At 34.8% G+C, this 15,947-nt stretch overlaps 3 protein-coding genes across 5 annotated transcripts in view; 1 reads left to right on the top strand and 2 right to left on the bottom strand.

The window, feature by feature from the left end:
• Window positions 1-15,947, top strand: part of LOC123867810 (dedicator of cytokinesis protein 9) — a 54,654-nt gene that overhangs the window by 32,505 nt on the left and 6,202 nt on the right. For all 3 annotated transcript variants that reach the window (XM_045910091.1, XM_045910085.1, XM_045910097.1), the window contains one exon: window positions 14,757-15,169. In XM_045910091.1, coding sequence (XP_045766047.1) covers window positions 14,757-15,169 — 413 coding nt within the window. The remainder of the gene's footprint in view (window positions 1-14,756; window positions 15,170-15,947) is intronic.
• LOC123867887 (prostatic acid phosphatase-like) lies at window positions 862-5,387 on the bottom strand. Its single transcript, XM_045910198.1, has 7 exons — window positions 5,135-5,387; window positions 4,499-4,609; window positions 4,171-4,413; window positions 3,036-3,218; window positions 2,844-2,964; window positions 2,383-2,594; window positions 862-1,693 (listed from the first exon to the last, which is right to left on the bottom strand). Exons 1-7 carry the CDS (start codon window positions 5,294-5,296, stop codon window positions 1,532-1,534), a joined length of 1,194 nt encoding a protein of 397 aa, XP_045766154.1. The 5' UTR covers window positions 5,297-5,387; the 3' UTR covers window positions 862-1,531.
• On the bottom strand, window positions 5,923-13,152 carry LOC123867894 (venom acid phosphatase Acph-1-like). The gene is made up of 7 exons (XM_045910209.1): window positions 12,883-13,152; window positions 11,682-11,792; window positions 11,361-11,600; window positions 10,617-10,799; window positions 10,118-10,238; window positions 6,568-6,779; window positions 5,923-6,233 (listed from the first exon to the last, which is right to left on the bottom strand). Exons 1-7 carry the CDS (start codon window positions 13,042-13,044, stop codon window positions 6,069-6,071), a joined length of 1,194 nt encoding a protein of 397 aa, XP_045766165.1. The 5' UTR covers window positions 13,045-13,152; the 3' UTR covers window positions 5,923-6,068.

The raw sequence follows: 15,947 nt of genomic DNA on the forward strand, positions 1-15,947 counted from the left end.
ACGTGGTGTTATCAATTTAGTTGTTAATATTATAACTATCACACTAATATGTGTGTGTATGTTTGTTACTCCTTCACGCAAAAACTACTGAATCAGTCAGAAAATCAAAAAAAAATACCGACTTTGTGGCGCACCATTTTTTTACGGCACTGCGCGCTTTCTTATTATTTTTCATGGATCTATCGATGGTAAAAATGCCGTACAAAAATATATGACCAGAATGTACTCACTCTACCTGCACTTTTGAATTCTCACCAGCACTCAGTTGGACAGCTTACAAGTGACGGCATAGTGCTGAATCTTATTATTTTATGCTCTTATATCGTCCTGTATACGTCACCTGGTGGTTCATATGACCCATAAATTTTTTGGACATGGGCCAGTAGTCTATTACAGTAGATATGGATATATGTCTGTCTGCTTGTCTGTTTATTACCCATGTGTTCGCGTATAGTTCATCTGATTGAGTTAAAAATCTGTGCAGATTTTTTGATTAATAGGTATTGCTGATGGTAAGTTTTATGACTGACAGCGTTTTTATGAAGTTATTACATAATAGAATATTTTTTATTTATCATTGTTGGATTCTTACCTCATCATTATCCGAAACGTGAGGTGGTCGGGTACTTTGTTATGTAATTATATGACTAGAGAAAAATATGTATTATTTGTTGTTACTCGTAGTAGACCTATGATTGTGTCGAATTAGTAAGTAAAATCATTCGTAGGTATATTCTATTGAGGATAAAAGTAAAAAAAAAATGACGATATTTTAATGAACAGTCGGTAAAAAAGAGACAGTAAAAGATAAACAGGGTAGAATGTGGAAATTTATTTTGTTAAATAACGGAAAATCAAAAAGATTTCACAGCCAGTTTATTGGTTTTTCAATCAGTTATCTAACAATAAATAACTATTGAATAAATCATAAATTAAAAAAAATACTTATAACACCTACTTACTATAACAATAATTAATAAATGTCAATAAATAAGATTAAGTAGATAGATAAAGAGTTAAAATTCATGTAATTGTGGTTACATGTAAAAAAGGAACTCTTATAGGATCACTTCGTTGTCTGTCTGTTTCTCTATCTTTTGTGTCAAGACCCCGGCGTTAAGGGAATCAAAACCTATAGGGTACTCCCGTTGACCTAGAATCATGAAAGGCAGATAGCAATGACTTATTGCACAAGTAAAGGAAAAATCCATAAACCGCGAATTACATTTTAATTTTATTTTTATTACTTGTAAGTACGATGGTACGGAACCCTTCGTGTGTGACTTGGACTTGCACTTGACCGGTGTTTTATTCGATATAATAAGAGTTCGTTCTGTTAAGACCTGCCTCAAGAGTCAACACCACGTTATGACGAATCATGCAGTCAACAATGCAAGATATAAATATGTATTTGAAATAACATGTAGGTAGATATTTTGTCCATTTATAACGACATTGTATTTTGCAGATAAAATTGAAACTACTAAAACATTGGAGCTCAAAATTTCATTTTCTTTATCAAAATATAATATTATCTGTCGAGAATTGCACACTGTTCCCCATATTCACTTCGGGAAAGTACATTGTCCACCGTCAAAGTGACGAAGGTGTCGTAGTCGCAAAACGGCTGCCCCCCACAACCGGAGATTGGAAGTACAATTCCGGGACCTCCTGCATCCGGCGCGTGTACAGCCTTCGAACAAAAAATATAGGTTCTAAGGAGAGAACTTATAGGACTTTAAATGTTATGTTTAAAATTACACATCAGTAGGTAAACAATTCTCTTAGCTAGAAAGGGCAACGGAGTAGAAACTAGACATCTGAATATGTTAAATTTGCACTTATTGGCTGAAAAGTTTGGCCTCACATTGTGTTGGAGTTTTTGGTAAGTACAAACAAATATTATTTGACTTAACAGTGTCTCCGCAGGGCGCGGAATCACTCTCACAATCGCTTCTCAGCTACAAAAAAGATTGCATAGAACTATACCTATCCGACTTCCTGGTTGAGAGATTGGGTGATCGGGTACTGTGATATCGTCCCACTTAAATATCCTAGGTCACTTTTAGCGCTTATTCTGAACTCTTGAATTGTCTAAGAATGAATTAGTGCCTACCTAACCTACTTTTTATGAATTTGCCTAGCTTAAACCACGTCTATAACGAATGATTGGGTGAAATAAAATAGGAAGCGTAAAGTAATAATGTCAATTTAGAAACAGTTAGAACAATCTCAATAGTACCGTAAAAAAATCAAGGTTGAACTACTGAAAGTAGCAAAGCGTGAAAGTTCCATTTCCGCGCATAGACTGAATGTAGGCTGTCAAAAATATTGAGAATTGTTGAAGTAAAAGGGCACAAGTACTAGATGGAGTAAACTCACAGTAAAACCGTACTGCCCGGTTAACAAATGCTTTCTAAATTCCAATAATATCGCTGAGCCATATTTGGGCTGGTGTGGCTTGAAGACTCCTATTCCCGCCATAAGTGCAGCTACGTTGTTCTCGTGTGCAGAATATAAGTGCAGGTTGGGCTGCTCGCGGTCGCCCATTCTTGCGGCGTTCGTCGCGTTCAATATGTCCGTCAGTAGAATTCCTGTAATCAGAGGTTAAGTACATTTTTTACTTTTTGCACATTAAAAACATTAGATTGTCCAATTGATCACCCAGCAGAGCTGTAACGCCGTAGAACATATAAAACAGTATCGAAATGTATAGTACGAGTATGTACTATGTTCATTGTTCATGTTATACACAACAGTTTGGTTCCATGACCTTCAACTGTACAGCTGGTTAGGGTGGAGTATATTCATTGAATGTGATATAAAAGCTATGGTTTTTGTACCTGTTGCCATGCGAATTAATTCACTGTCATAGAATTGACAAGCATATTCAATCTTCGTAATTTCTTTGATTTTTGGCATCACTTCTTGTGCCCAAGTTGGAGGTTTCACTCCTACATTTGCCTAAAAAAAATTATATTGAGAAAATCAAAAGATTTTCGAAGAAATATTATTGGTTTTTGAGAGATACTTACTAAAGTCTGGAATAGGTTATCTAAATAGAAAACGTCTTCTGGTGTGGATATATTCGTTCCTGTTTTCTGACTTAAAAATTTGAACAAGCTCTCGTAAGGTTTTAACCACTTCTGAACTTCCGTAGACTTGTACACCTTTGCCCTTAGGTGCAGATATCGTGGACAGTTGTAGTAGTAGAGTAACTGAAAAAACAAAGATACTAGGAAACTTTTACTAATTTTAATGGGTGGATAATATAATGATAGTTGCGGGCTCTAATTTTATTTTTTAATCTCATTTTTAATCACGTGCATCGCATGATAAATTTTGATTACGGTAGACAGGAAAAACTAGAATGACGTGTAGTTTTTTATAACATACTTTAACGATCATCAAGATTTTTTTCTGATTTTCTGATTTGTATGTTTAAATTCGTTATACATACATATTCATTTCTGGTCGTCATAATGAGCGCTTAATTTATACGAGACTAATCTTTACACCTTTTATAAAATTATTTCGTTGTCTGTCTGTATGTCAAGATCCCTTGAGAGAGTCAAAACCTTTGTAGTAATTCCCGTTGATATAGAATCATGAGAAGCTAGTCTTATAGTAGTACAAGTGAAAAATCCGAAATTGTGGCTACATCACGAAAAAAATCTGGGTTTTAGTGTTATATATGTATCGTGTACAATGCTACGAAACGTACGAGTCCGACTCTTACTTGACCGGTTTTTTATTTGTTCATTGTTTAATTTCTTATGCTGAACTTCATAGTCAAGTCAGGGGCTTCTTTAGAGGACGATTCAAACGACGTGTCATATAGAAGCAGGCGTTACTTTGCGGAAGTCCATGATATACAAGGAACTTTTTCTGCATGTTTAGCAGTGGGAGGGCGGGCGATACATGTCACACGCTACATGTTGCACCATACAGATTGTCTGTTTCAGCGGATTATAGCAAATTAAGGTTTTGGTTCGTTGTATATTCAACCTTTATGCAATGCATTAAGGTTGTATATGTATGTATGTCGCCAGTATGTCGCCACAGTATGTCGTCAGAATCGTCCTCTAAAGAAGCCCCTATCTTGACTATGAATTGCGGTGTTAACAACACATAATATTACTGATAATTTATTCATTTGTTTTTACTAACGTCATCGTCCTCATGAGGTTCCGTGTCGTAGGGTACTGGTTGCCAGTTCAAAAATGGATTCCACCTCTGGGCTGCCGGTGGTGGATACATAGCAGCCAGAGCAGTCAAAGCCGTCATCTTGGTACGCGCGTAGTCCGTAGTCCGAATAACAATCTCATCAGGCAAATACAACTTGGATATAAGTTTGTTGACGTAGCGTTTTTTCAAGTACTCACCAACGCGAAAGCCTCGCTGCTTGCCTTTCTGTTTAGGATAGAATAATTGCATTATCGAGTATTTATTGAGAATTTTAAAACTTTGTTAGACGATTTTGATTTCTGATACTTACGTTTGTTAAAGCTTTCTTGCCATAAGGAAAGAAGATGTTATCATTGGTATTGTCCGCAGGAAACTTGTCTAATTCTTCCTGATCCGGTGTTCGGTCTCCATGACGAAAAACCTGACATCGATTGAATATGATATAATCTGTGTAAAGATTAACTTAACTACGTGTTAAATAGGGGTAATCATAAATAAATTATTCCTGCGTGTTATCTTGTAATTCAGAACAACAATGTTGCACCTTAAATTGTCAAACTAATTAACCGTTATCGTTCAGCTTAGCTAACCTGCTCATTAACAATACATTCTTGTTAAATTTTTTTGCCGGAATCTAAAAAAGTGTTGGACCTCAATGTGCAAGAAAAGGTTAAAGTACCTAGTAATTTAATGATTTAAATAGAGTACTTAGTTACTGAAAGCAAGGACTTCTGAAGATTTTTAGAAAAATTATTATAATTACAAATAATATGGCAAATAAGAAAATTATAATTTTCTTAGATACTAATATTAGATACTAATACTAGATACTAATCAGTTCTCGCGGGAGACCTTCACATTTTTATCTAGTTTGAAAAACTATAGGTTGTTGTGTTCTACGTATAGCAAATACCTAACTTTTTTTATACAAAGGTGAAGGACGTACCACAAAAGACATTAGGAGTTCAGTGTCAGTCAGGCCATTGTCAACCGAGGGAATCTTATTGTTGGAGTTGGCTGTGAGACCAGCTGTCGTAGTCTCCTGTGCATCTTCTCCGTCACCATATACAGCCACTATCATCAGAACTATGACATATACTGATCCCATTATACTATTACAATAAAACCTGGCGTGAGTTTCGTATCGGCATTATCTACGCGCGTTCACGAGCCGAAATCGACTGCCATGTACTCAGGTCTCCACTCCATTTATATAGAGATTAATTAAGTACATCTATTGAAGACCGGGACCGAGCCTAGGCTCCGTGCAAAATTATATCGCACACCAGTTGCGACAATATATACCTATCCATCCAGTCAAAGATAATATTTCCTCAGGTGCTGTCTATTTGCGTTATGCTAATGTGGAAAAAAAATTCTTTCTAGATAAAATAAATTCTCGAAGCCCATAATAAATTTAAACATTAGGAAGCTGAAAATGGTTCATACTGTTGTAAAAGATGTTACATACATGTTGTAAAAGAGAAACCCAAAACTGAAGTTTACTTTCTAGTTTCTTAGGCTTTTCAATATTTAAGGTATTAATTATATCTAACTATCTATTTCTGTAAAGGAGCAAATGTTTCAGCCTATTTCCGATTTTTTACTCTGAGAATATAGGTAAAGTAGAACTAAAACAATGTCTTGCAATTTATTCTGTTTTATTTTTAGAAACAAAATAATTTTAAGCTTGGTTTTAATAAATCTTCTTAATTACTTTATTATGAATAGGTATTGAATTAAAATACTGTGTAAATTTTATTTCTCTCGCTATGTTATCTTTACTACTATTGTCAGGGTAAGTATTTTAACACTAGCAAGGAAACAATTATTTACGTAATTTTAGTATTATTTTTGCGAGATCAATACGGCTTTAATATCTAGTAGGTTAAAGGAGTGGAACATAGGTTTTTGAATTCTTGTCGTGATAGTAACAAATCTTGAGTAAGTTTAATAAATTTATCGTAATCGCATATTGGTGCTCCGCCGCAATCCACAATGGGTAGAACTTGACCTGGGGCCCCAGATTCTGATGCATACACCACCTGGACACAAACAATTAATGAATGAATATACTTTTATTGTACACCACAAAATTTGTGCAGAAAAACACATACAAAGCACAACAAAATATAGGCAGGTAGGTACAATTCGGCGGCCTTATCGCTACCTACCGATCTCTTCCAGGCAACCAAAATGGTACAAAGGACATAGCTACAGATACCTATTAGAGGTAGGTGGTGCAAGTATACATTTATATGTAATATCAAAATAATAAATATTTAATAAATAAATAAGTTATTATATATAAATATATTCTGGGATCTATCTGTAGGTATGGTGTATCAATGGGCATATGAAAAAAAAAATAACGTTTACCATGACTCCATATTTCCCAGTGTCGCGGTTCCTCCTTAATTCCAAGATTGCGGCTGATCCGTATTTGGGCTGATGCGGTACAAACACTCTAAGAGCGGCCAACAGTCCTGCAACGTTGTTCTCGTGAGCCGAGTATAGGTAGAGCTTCGCTACTTCCGTGTTACCAGCAATAGCAGCCTTTGTTATGTTCACTATTTCTGACATCAACACTCCTGAAAAATCATCAATACTTGAAACTTTTCCACCTAACAGATGTAAATGTCTTACTAGTAGCTGATGCCCACAACTTCGTTTGCGTGGATTTAGTTTAGATTTATTTTGTTAGATTTATCTTTTTACCTATCTATCTTCGTATACCTACATATATTCGAATTCAGTGAGAAATCCAGACCAGCGCTAAAAAAATTATTGGATCACAATATTGTTAAATCTCCGAGATTTCTGAAACGATTTGCGTATTTTTTTTTTTAATCGAGAGAGGAACTTTGTGACATTGTTTAATAAAAAAAATGGATTCCAACTCCTCAATCCTGATGCTGCAGGGGACCTCACCATCAATACTGATGGGATTTAGAAACTGTCGGTTATAAATTGATTGATATTGAAGGTATCTGTACCAAGTAAAGACTTTGTCGTTGACCTCGAGGACCCAACTCCTCAACCCTGATGCTGTAAGGAATTGCATTTCTAAATCCTGGTGATTCCTCGGGTTTTTTAAAGTATCATCCGTTTAAATGTTTTTACGTGGTACAGAAACACGTTGCATCCCGGGGACACGGGTTATTACGGATAGCCTACTTTTGTCCTGAGAAATCAAAAGTTCCCACGGGATTTCAGACCCTAAATCCACGCGGGCGAAGCTGCGGGCATCAGCTAGTTAGGAATAAAATGCGAAGATAAATATGAAGGTATAAACCACGTATAAACGTATGTAGATGTTCAGTCATGCATTGGTTTTATTGTACAAGAAATTCAAAAAGGATACTAATCGCTTCAATTCACTATCAGTAAGTATTGTTTAAAAAAGTATTGTTTAAATTACCTGTTTAAACCGATAATCATGCAAACGACGCGGTTTGTTAAACTTATAATATTAATAGATACCTACTTTTTCAATAAAATTGATACCAAAAAGTTTAGTGGAGTAAACGAAGCCTTTTCGTCGGAAGTCCTCAGAAACAGCTCCGATTTTGATGATTTTTTTTAAATTCTTGTTTTTTATACATTATTTAAAATCAGAAACGTTTTGAAGCGGGGAAATAATTTTTAGTATTTTTTATCCATATGTACACGAAGTCCAGAAAAACACTACTTTCTCTTTGAAAAGTTGTAGAGAAGGTCAAATGCTACAAATGACCTTTAAACACTTATAGGCGAAAACCGCCCGTTTTTGAGTTATTGATCGTTTTCAGAAAAATACGTATTTATTTCTTTTAAAAAAAAGTAAGGCATATTGCCGACTTTTTATTTAATTTCTAAGTACTAGACATCTCAATTAATAATTGTGAATACTAAAATAAAAATAATCTTTGTAGGTTCCCCGGTTAGGGATCCAAGACTGTACCAGTTTCATAATTTCTATTGGGTTACTTTGCCAAAAATACTTTTTTTTTAAAGTTACAGAAATTTTTGGCCTGCAAATTATTTGCAAAGCTTTTATACATTCTCAGCTATCTAATGATGTACAAAACTTTAAAATAAATTGAAAATTAGCTAAAAAAATGATAAAATAATAGCACAAGGGAGAAATTTCTTAACGCTTAAATCTTAAATAAATCGTTCCTATCGATCAATAAGCTATCCCGTGGCCAATTTTATGATCAGACTTGACCAAATCACATATTCACAGTAAACTGTTAAACCTCTTTCTAAGTAGAGACTAGTAGGTACCTCTAAACAAAGAAAAAATTTAAGCGTTAAGAAATTTCTTCCCTGTGCTATTGTTTTATCGTTTTTTTAGCTAATATTCAACTTATTTTAATGTTTTGTACATCATTAGATAGCTGAGAATCTGTAAAAGCTTTGCAAATAATTTGCAAGCCAAAAATTTCTGTAACTTAAAAAAAAATAGCATTTTTGGCAAAGTAACCCAATAGAAATTATGTAACTGGTACAGTCTTGGATCCCTAACCGGGGAACCTACAAAGATTATTTTTATTTTAGTATTCACAATTATTAATTGAGATGTCTAGTACTTAGAAATTAAATAAAAAGTCGGAAATATGCCTCACTTTTTTTTAATGAATTTTAAAAGAAACAAATACGTATTTTTCTGAAAACGATCAATAACTCAAAAACGGGCGGTTTTTGCCCATAAGTGTTTAGAGGTCATTTGTAGCATTCGACCTCCTCTACAACTTCTCAAAGAGAAGGTAGCGTTTTTCTGAACTTCGTGGATAAATATCGCACATATGGATAAAAAAAATACTAAATATTATTTCCCCGCTTCAAAACGTTTCTGATTTTAAATAATGTATAAAAAACAAGAATTTTAAAAAAATCATCAAAATCGGAGCTGTTTCTGAGGACTTCCTAAGATTGCCTATTTTACGGCTTTATTTACTCCACTAGTTCTGCATTTTCGATATTCTTATATACCTTTGACGTATCATCAAAAGTCCGCACTCAGAGTTTGCCAGCGAGCAATGGAGCGCAGCATCCATGGGGAGTAAAGCTGACAGTATATTAAAAACAGCTTAATGCGCTCCCAATTAAGCGTAAAGCTTGTGCCAGGAGTGGGTACGACTATAGTGCGACGGGTGGAGTTTGAACCGCCGACCTTTCAGAATTCAGTCCGCTCCTAAACCGTTAAGCTATCGAGGCTCTAATGCGCATATCCAACGAACTGTGGACAAAGGCTGCCACACATTGGATGCCACTAAAGATAAAAAGACGTCGAGACAGGCCGAGGCGTCGTCGCTGGCGACGAATTCGATGCCAATATGTCGACCTGGCCCCAAATATCCCTAGACAGAGACAAATGGAAGGAAGAAAGGGAGGCCTTTGCCCAGCATTGGGACAGTTCGGGCTAACAATAATAACTTACATAGTTACCTATTCTAACGATGATGATGATGATGATGGTGTGGAAATAATCAAAAAACGCAGAAATGAATCCCTACTTATTGTTGCTGCTAGAGAAACAACTGGATTAGCAACAAATTAGTATTATAAGTAGATACTTGATATTTTTGCACCTACAATTTGCCCTTTTTGTGGGTTCACATAATTTCAACAAAATTACAGTCGACGCGGATCCAGTCTAAGGTTAGAGTTAGATCCAGTGGTTGAAATATGTATATTAATTACTACACTGCAATACTGTGAACCGAGTGTTATAAAAAGGAGAAATAAATATCTATTCGTGCTTTCATTGATTTTCATCATCATTATCATCTTAAACCATCGCCAGTCCACAATGCAGCACTGGTCTTCTCTCAGAATTGAGAAGGATTTAGACCATAATCGACCTCGCAGGCTAAGGGAATTGGCAGATTTTACACACCTTTGATTGATTGGTTTTACTCTACTTATTAAAAATATTAAATACCTGATGTTAATCTTCTCAATTCGGTGTTGTAGAACTGGCAGTAATAAGCGATCTTAGTCATATTTTTTATTTGTGGCATAATATCTACAACCCATTGCGGAGTCGTCACACCAACATTTTCCTGAAAACTTTATCCCATAAAAAAACATTTCATGCGAAAAATAAGGGGCAGTTCCTATCAAAAAGTTTCGGCTATTAAAAGTACTGATATCAAAAATTATAGCCAGTTATTTGCTAGGCTCGGTAAATGGAACCATACAGTTTTATAGGGCGTATCTTCTTCGACCACCTTCAAGCTGTCATCGCATTCATAGGGATCCTGCTAAAATGTGCTTAAATAATTTATGTCTCAATATTAACACCGCAATTCGAAGCTCATTTGGACTGGCAATGATTTTCTTGTTTTCAGCTTGACAATAATTTCGTACTCCTTTGAATTTTGCCAAGTAAACCATTGCCAGTTCCACTCTGGTGAGTTGTATAAACTTTTATCGCATACCGTAGCTTGAAATAGGTTATCCAAAAAGAACACTTCTTCAGGCGTTGTTATTTTTCTTCCAGTTTTCGCGCTTAAAATCTTGAACAAGTCTCCATATGATTCGATAATTTTGCCTATTGCAGGTATGTCATATACTTTTTTTAAGAGCTGTTTATATCGGTCACAAGTTTCAAAGTAGGCGAGCTAAAAAAGTTAAATGAATAATTAACTAATTATTTTACTAAATGTATCGATGAAGCATTGTCACAGTGATGTAAGAAAGTGAGATCAGTGTTCTAAAATCACAATAGGGTATTTTACTCCAATTTTTTTAATACTTTATTATAAACTAGGATAAAAATAATGACGTAAACTGAAAAAACTAATAAAATCGATTAAATAACAAAAAAGTTATAAGTATTTAATATTTCAGATTAGACAGAGATAGCGATAATAGCATTATGACGTTACTCCGTGCTAAAGCCATATAGTAGCTTCGTGCGGTTTCATATAAATTTTCGTTTTGCGAGAAAGGGATAGAAGACCCTCCCACTCCAAAATTAAAATGCCTGTAACTTTGTAAATCTTTGTTGTATTTTAATATTTTTTTCAGCGTACGTCATTATTTTTATCCTAGTTTATAATAAAGTAATAATATTTATCAAATTCAAATGTAGGAAAATACCCAATTACAAAATACAATCAATATACCTTATTGTTGTTAAGTATAAGATTTTGCTTGCTATAGGACAGTCACATACTTACATCATCATCCTTATAAGGTATCGTGCTGTATGGTACGGGTTGCCAATTTATATCTGGATGCCATTTCTGTACGGGATGCGGCAAATATAATGCCGCCAAAACTGCCAAAGCACTCATCTTAGTTCGTGCGAAATCAGTGGTACGAACAGATATCTCCTCTGGTAAATACAACTCACTGATGCTGTCATTATATCGATGTCTCAGCAATTCCCCCAAAACAAATTCACGCTGTCTACCTTTCTATAAAAGAAAAAAGGAAAAATTGACGTCCTACTTATATTTTTTCTAGCTAAATAGGAATGAAAATTACGTTAAACTTACGATGGTTAACGCTTTCTTTCCATGCGGGTAAAATACATTATCATCAATTTTCCAAGCGGGATACAAAGCCAACTCTATCGGATCTGGCGTTCTATCCCCGTGTCTAAAAACCTGAAAATAATATTAAACATATTTTTATACAAGAACCAAAAGCTTATTTTGGTATAGCCCTTTAAAAGCATTCTAGCAAATTAAACTTTTGATGCCTCGTAGACTTCCGCAAAGCAACGCCTTGTATACAAAAAATACATATTTATATTACGAAAGCTACTTCGTCATTTATACTTAACAGGGCTCTCTCCGTCACTCGTTTCATACAATCGTAGTTCCAATTTCATTTGAATATTAAATAAATAAATAAACAAATCTTTATTATCTGAGCAGAACATTATTTACAGACTTTGGTGTGAGGCCCTGCCTCCTGATGAAGTGAAAACTGTGTTTCAGGAGGCAGTGTCTTCCCATAATATAGTGTATGTAGCACAATATAATATAACCACTTATAATAATTAAATTAAGTTTAAATTGAAAACACGTAATTTAAGGTATACTTAATATTTAAAGATAGATAGTTAGAATTCTAAGAGCTTTGTGTAGTGTGACATATTCTAGAAACTAATATCTGTTTCTGTGGTGTTTTAGATTTTTCTAAAAATATGTAGTTTTAAAATTACAGGGGCTCAAAGATTTGTATGAAATTTTTTAAGACCGCGTAACTTTGAAACCGAATATTTTAACAGAAATCTGGAAAACCACAGACATAGATATTAGTTTCTAGAATATGTTTGCAAAATTTCATGGATTTTGGTTGCTTAATATTCAAATGAAATTGGAACTACTATTGTATGAAACGAGTGACGGAGAGAGCCCTCTTAATCAATTTGAGGCTTTGTATTTGACTACGTACTTTTTTTTTAAATCTTTATTTGGTTAATATCCTATAGAGAAGGTTTGGAAATGCAAAGTATTTTTAATAATACCATTTTGCTAATAAAATTAAATAAAAAAGAGCTATGATTTAATCAATCATCATAATAAAATAATAAATACATAAGCCTCTACAAGTTACTGCTTGACACTGGAACTAATTTACTGGTTAATCAGTGTTTATAAAATATACATTAGTATTAGTATAATATTTAACGTTTTGCACACTTTTTTATACATATTATCAAAATAATTATTATATTTAATAACTTACCACAAAAGATACCACTAGCTCATTATTGGTTAAGCTATCTTCGATTAAATCGTTGCTTGCAATATGCTGTGTCGAATACACAACACGAGGACTTCGCTGTTCTTGCGTATCACATATCACTGCCACTATGGCCAAAACGATGAACACCATAAGCTTCTTCATTGCAAAAATCACAAAAAGAACCTACTTCTAAGAGCAGCCTATCTCAACACGACTTAATTTTAAGACTGGCTGTATTAGTTTTTCGTATTTAATTTATATATCTACACATTCTCGTTATTAGACCGCAAACCTATTTTATTTCCTGCCTCAGAATTTTTATTTGGTTGCCGGTTTCGACCGGGCCTTGTTACGTCTCTTGGGATAGAGAGCTGTACCATCAAACGTTTAGGTTCCGTAAAAAATGTGTGTGTCAGAAGTCATACCACATTTATTGTTATAGCCCAGTCATTTGGTAATTTGAGATGGAAAGTTTACCGGGAGTTGTGCGCAAATTTGTGGTTTTATAGATTTCGACGTGCTCTTTCCGAATTTTCATTTTGCCACCTCGTATCTTTGCCGCTCGCGGAGATACCATAAAAAAAACCGCGCCACCCACTGTACCACATGGTGGTGTGGAAATAAGTTATTTGGTCAAAACGAGTGTTGGAGTGGGCTTTGTGGTGCTCGTACACTAAAACTATTGAGTCTACAAAAAAAGGTGACTACAGAAATTGTAGGAAATTGTCTCTAGTTTAATTGTTACATAACCATTTTCATCGTAAAATGAGTCGGAAAAAAGTTACCGTCAAAAAACTGTTTTCGGACACCATTTTTCCAAGATGGCGGTGCGAGCGGCAAAGATACGAGGTGGCAAAATGAAAATTCGGAAAGAGCACGTCGAAATCTATAAAACTACCAATTTGCATAGCTCCCGGAAAACTTTCCAGATAAGCCCCTTTTTGAGGACCAAATGAGTGGGCTATTAGGCGATTCCCTGAAAATTTAATTTTTATAAATATGACTTTGTGTTTCTATAAATGTACTTTTAATATCCAATGTTCTTCTCGGTTAGACTGTATCTCCAACGGTTAATAAGTTAGTTGATATCGTAGTTATTTATTATGCTCGCTCCTGTATGCCAATTATAGCATATTAACTGAATATTTTCAAAATATTTGACTATCGTGAGTATGCGGGAAGATAATTTTTAACCCCGACCCAAAAAGAGTTCATTATAAGTTTGACGTGTGTATCTGTGTATGTGTCTGTGGCATCGTAGCTCCTAAACTAATGAACCGATTTTAATTTAGTTTTTTTTTTGTTTGAAAGGTGGCTTGATCGAGAGTGTTCTTAGCTATAATCCAAGAAAATCGGTTCAGCCGTTTGAAAGTTATCAGCTGTTTTCTAGTTACTGTAACCTTCACTTGTCGGGGGTGTTATAAATTTTTAATTTACACTTGTATCCTGATAAATAACTTGCATTGAATTCGAATTTCGAACACTTGAAATTTTTTCTGTAGTTGGTAAAGACGCATTAGAAAAAAATTGCTTTGGAAAATATTAGTGGTATGTAGTTACATGGCTCTTAATATATATTCTGAAATTTAAATGCAGATTAGTTTTGCTAACTTTAAAAAGCTCTTGTGTTGTTATTAATCATTACTATATTTTTTACACAAATTATAGGTATTTATGCACAGGTTGATGAAACGACAATAATATTTAATTTCGTCCAATGCAGCAAAGTTTATTAAGTACTTTAGAATGCAAATACTTCAAAAAAGTGCCTATTCAATATTGATATAGGTTACAGTAAAAAAAACATACAAAAAACTTTGCTAACAGGTCAATGATTGAGTTATAATAATAATGTACCTTACTTTTTGTTACAGGTATGACCGACGTCCATTACAACGAACAAGCGCTCCTCGATCAACTAGTGCTGTGCACTGAATATGTGGATAAGGCTGAAAGATACGAACTGCTGGGCCCTCTTTACCGCCTAGTGATTCCCATATATGAGCGAAGAAAGGACTATCAGGCCCTCCTCACTTGCTACCAACATCTCACGAAAGCTTACGCAAAAGTCATAGAAGTCACAAATTCCGGAAAACGGCTCCTAGGAAGATTTTATCGAGTAGCCTTCTTCGGAAAAGCTCATTTCGGAGAAGATGAGGAAGGCATAGAGTTCATTTATAAAGAACCAAAACTGACTTCGCTCAGCGAGATATCGGAGAAACTTCAAAACTTTTATGAGCAAAAGTTTGGTCCTGGCAACGTCAAGATGATTATGGACTCGGCGCCGGTAAGTGGACAAAATAAACAGGTTTCTAACCGCTTGAGTCGATGAATGCTAATGATAATATGATTAAGCATTAATTACACTCGCAAGGCTGTTTCAGAGTCATTTAAATTACGAGTTGCCAAAATCCCCACATGAATGAATAATGTATTTTACAAGAAAAAAACCGGTCAAGCTTAAATGGGACTCGCACATGAAGAGCTCCGTACAATAAGTAAAACTTTGTTTTTTTTTTTGTGATGTAACCACAAATTAACGGTTTACGGATTTTTCTCTTTACCTATGCTATAAAACATTGCTACCTCTGCCTTTCATAATTCTAGGTCAGCGGGAAGAACCCATAGGTTTTGATTCCTTTGACTGGTCTTGACAGACAAACACAGATAGACAGACAAACAGCGACGTGATCCTAAGGGTTACTTTTCTCTCTGAAAATACGGAACCCTAAAAACAGGATCTGCGAAATTGATTTAATGTGAAGGTATGCGATAAAAACCTGAACCTAGCATCCTATCAGTAGAAGGGCTAGTTTAAATATTTAATATGCGTGATTTGTATTTTTATTGTTACTAACCATTCGGTATTGCGTGAATAAGGAACGTGATCATCCACAGTTTGGTGTATTTCGACATAATATATGATGTCCTACTAAGTAGGTAATGGCTTGAGCCATACTAGGTATGTCGGAAAGGGGTCCGAACTCCTAAACTGAAAGGAGATTATTGTACTCATCACTATCCATTTTATTAATACGAAACTGTGTTTGTTTGTCCTTCAATCA

This window comes from Maniola jurtina, chromosome 1, assembly GCF_905333055.1.
Source record: "Maniola jurtina chromosome 1, ilManJurt1.1, whole genome shotgun sequence".
Taxonomy (NCBI): Eukaryota; Metazoa; Arthropoda; class Insecta; order Lepidoptera; family Nymphalidae; genus Maniola; species Maniola jurtina.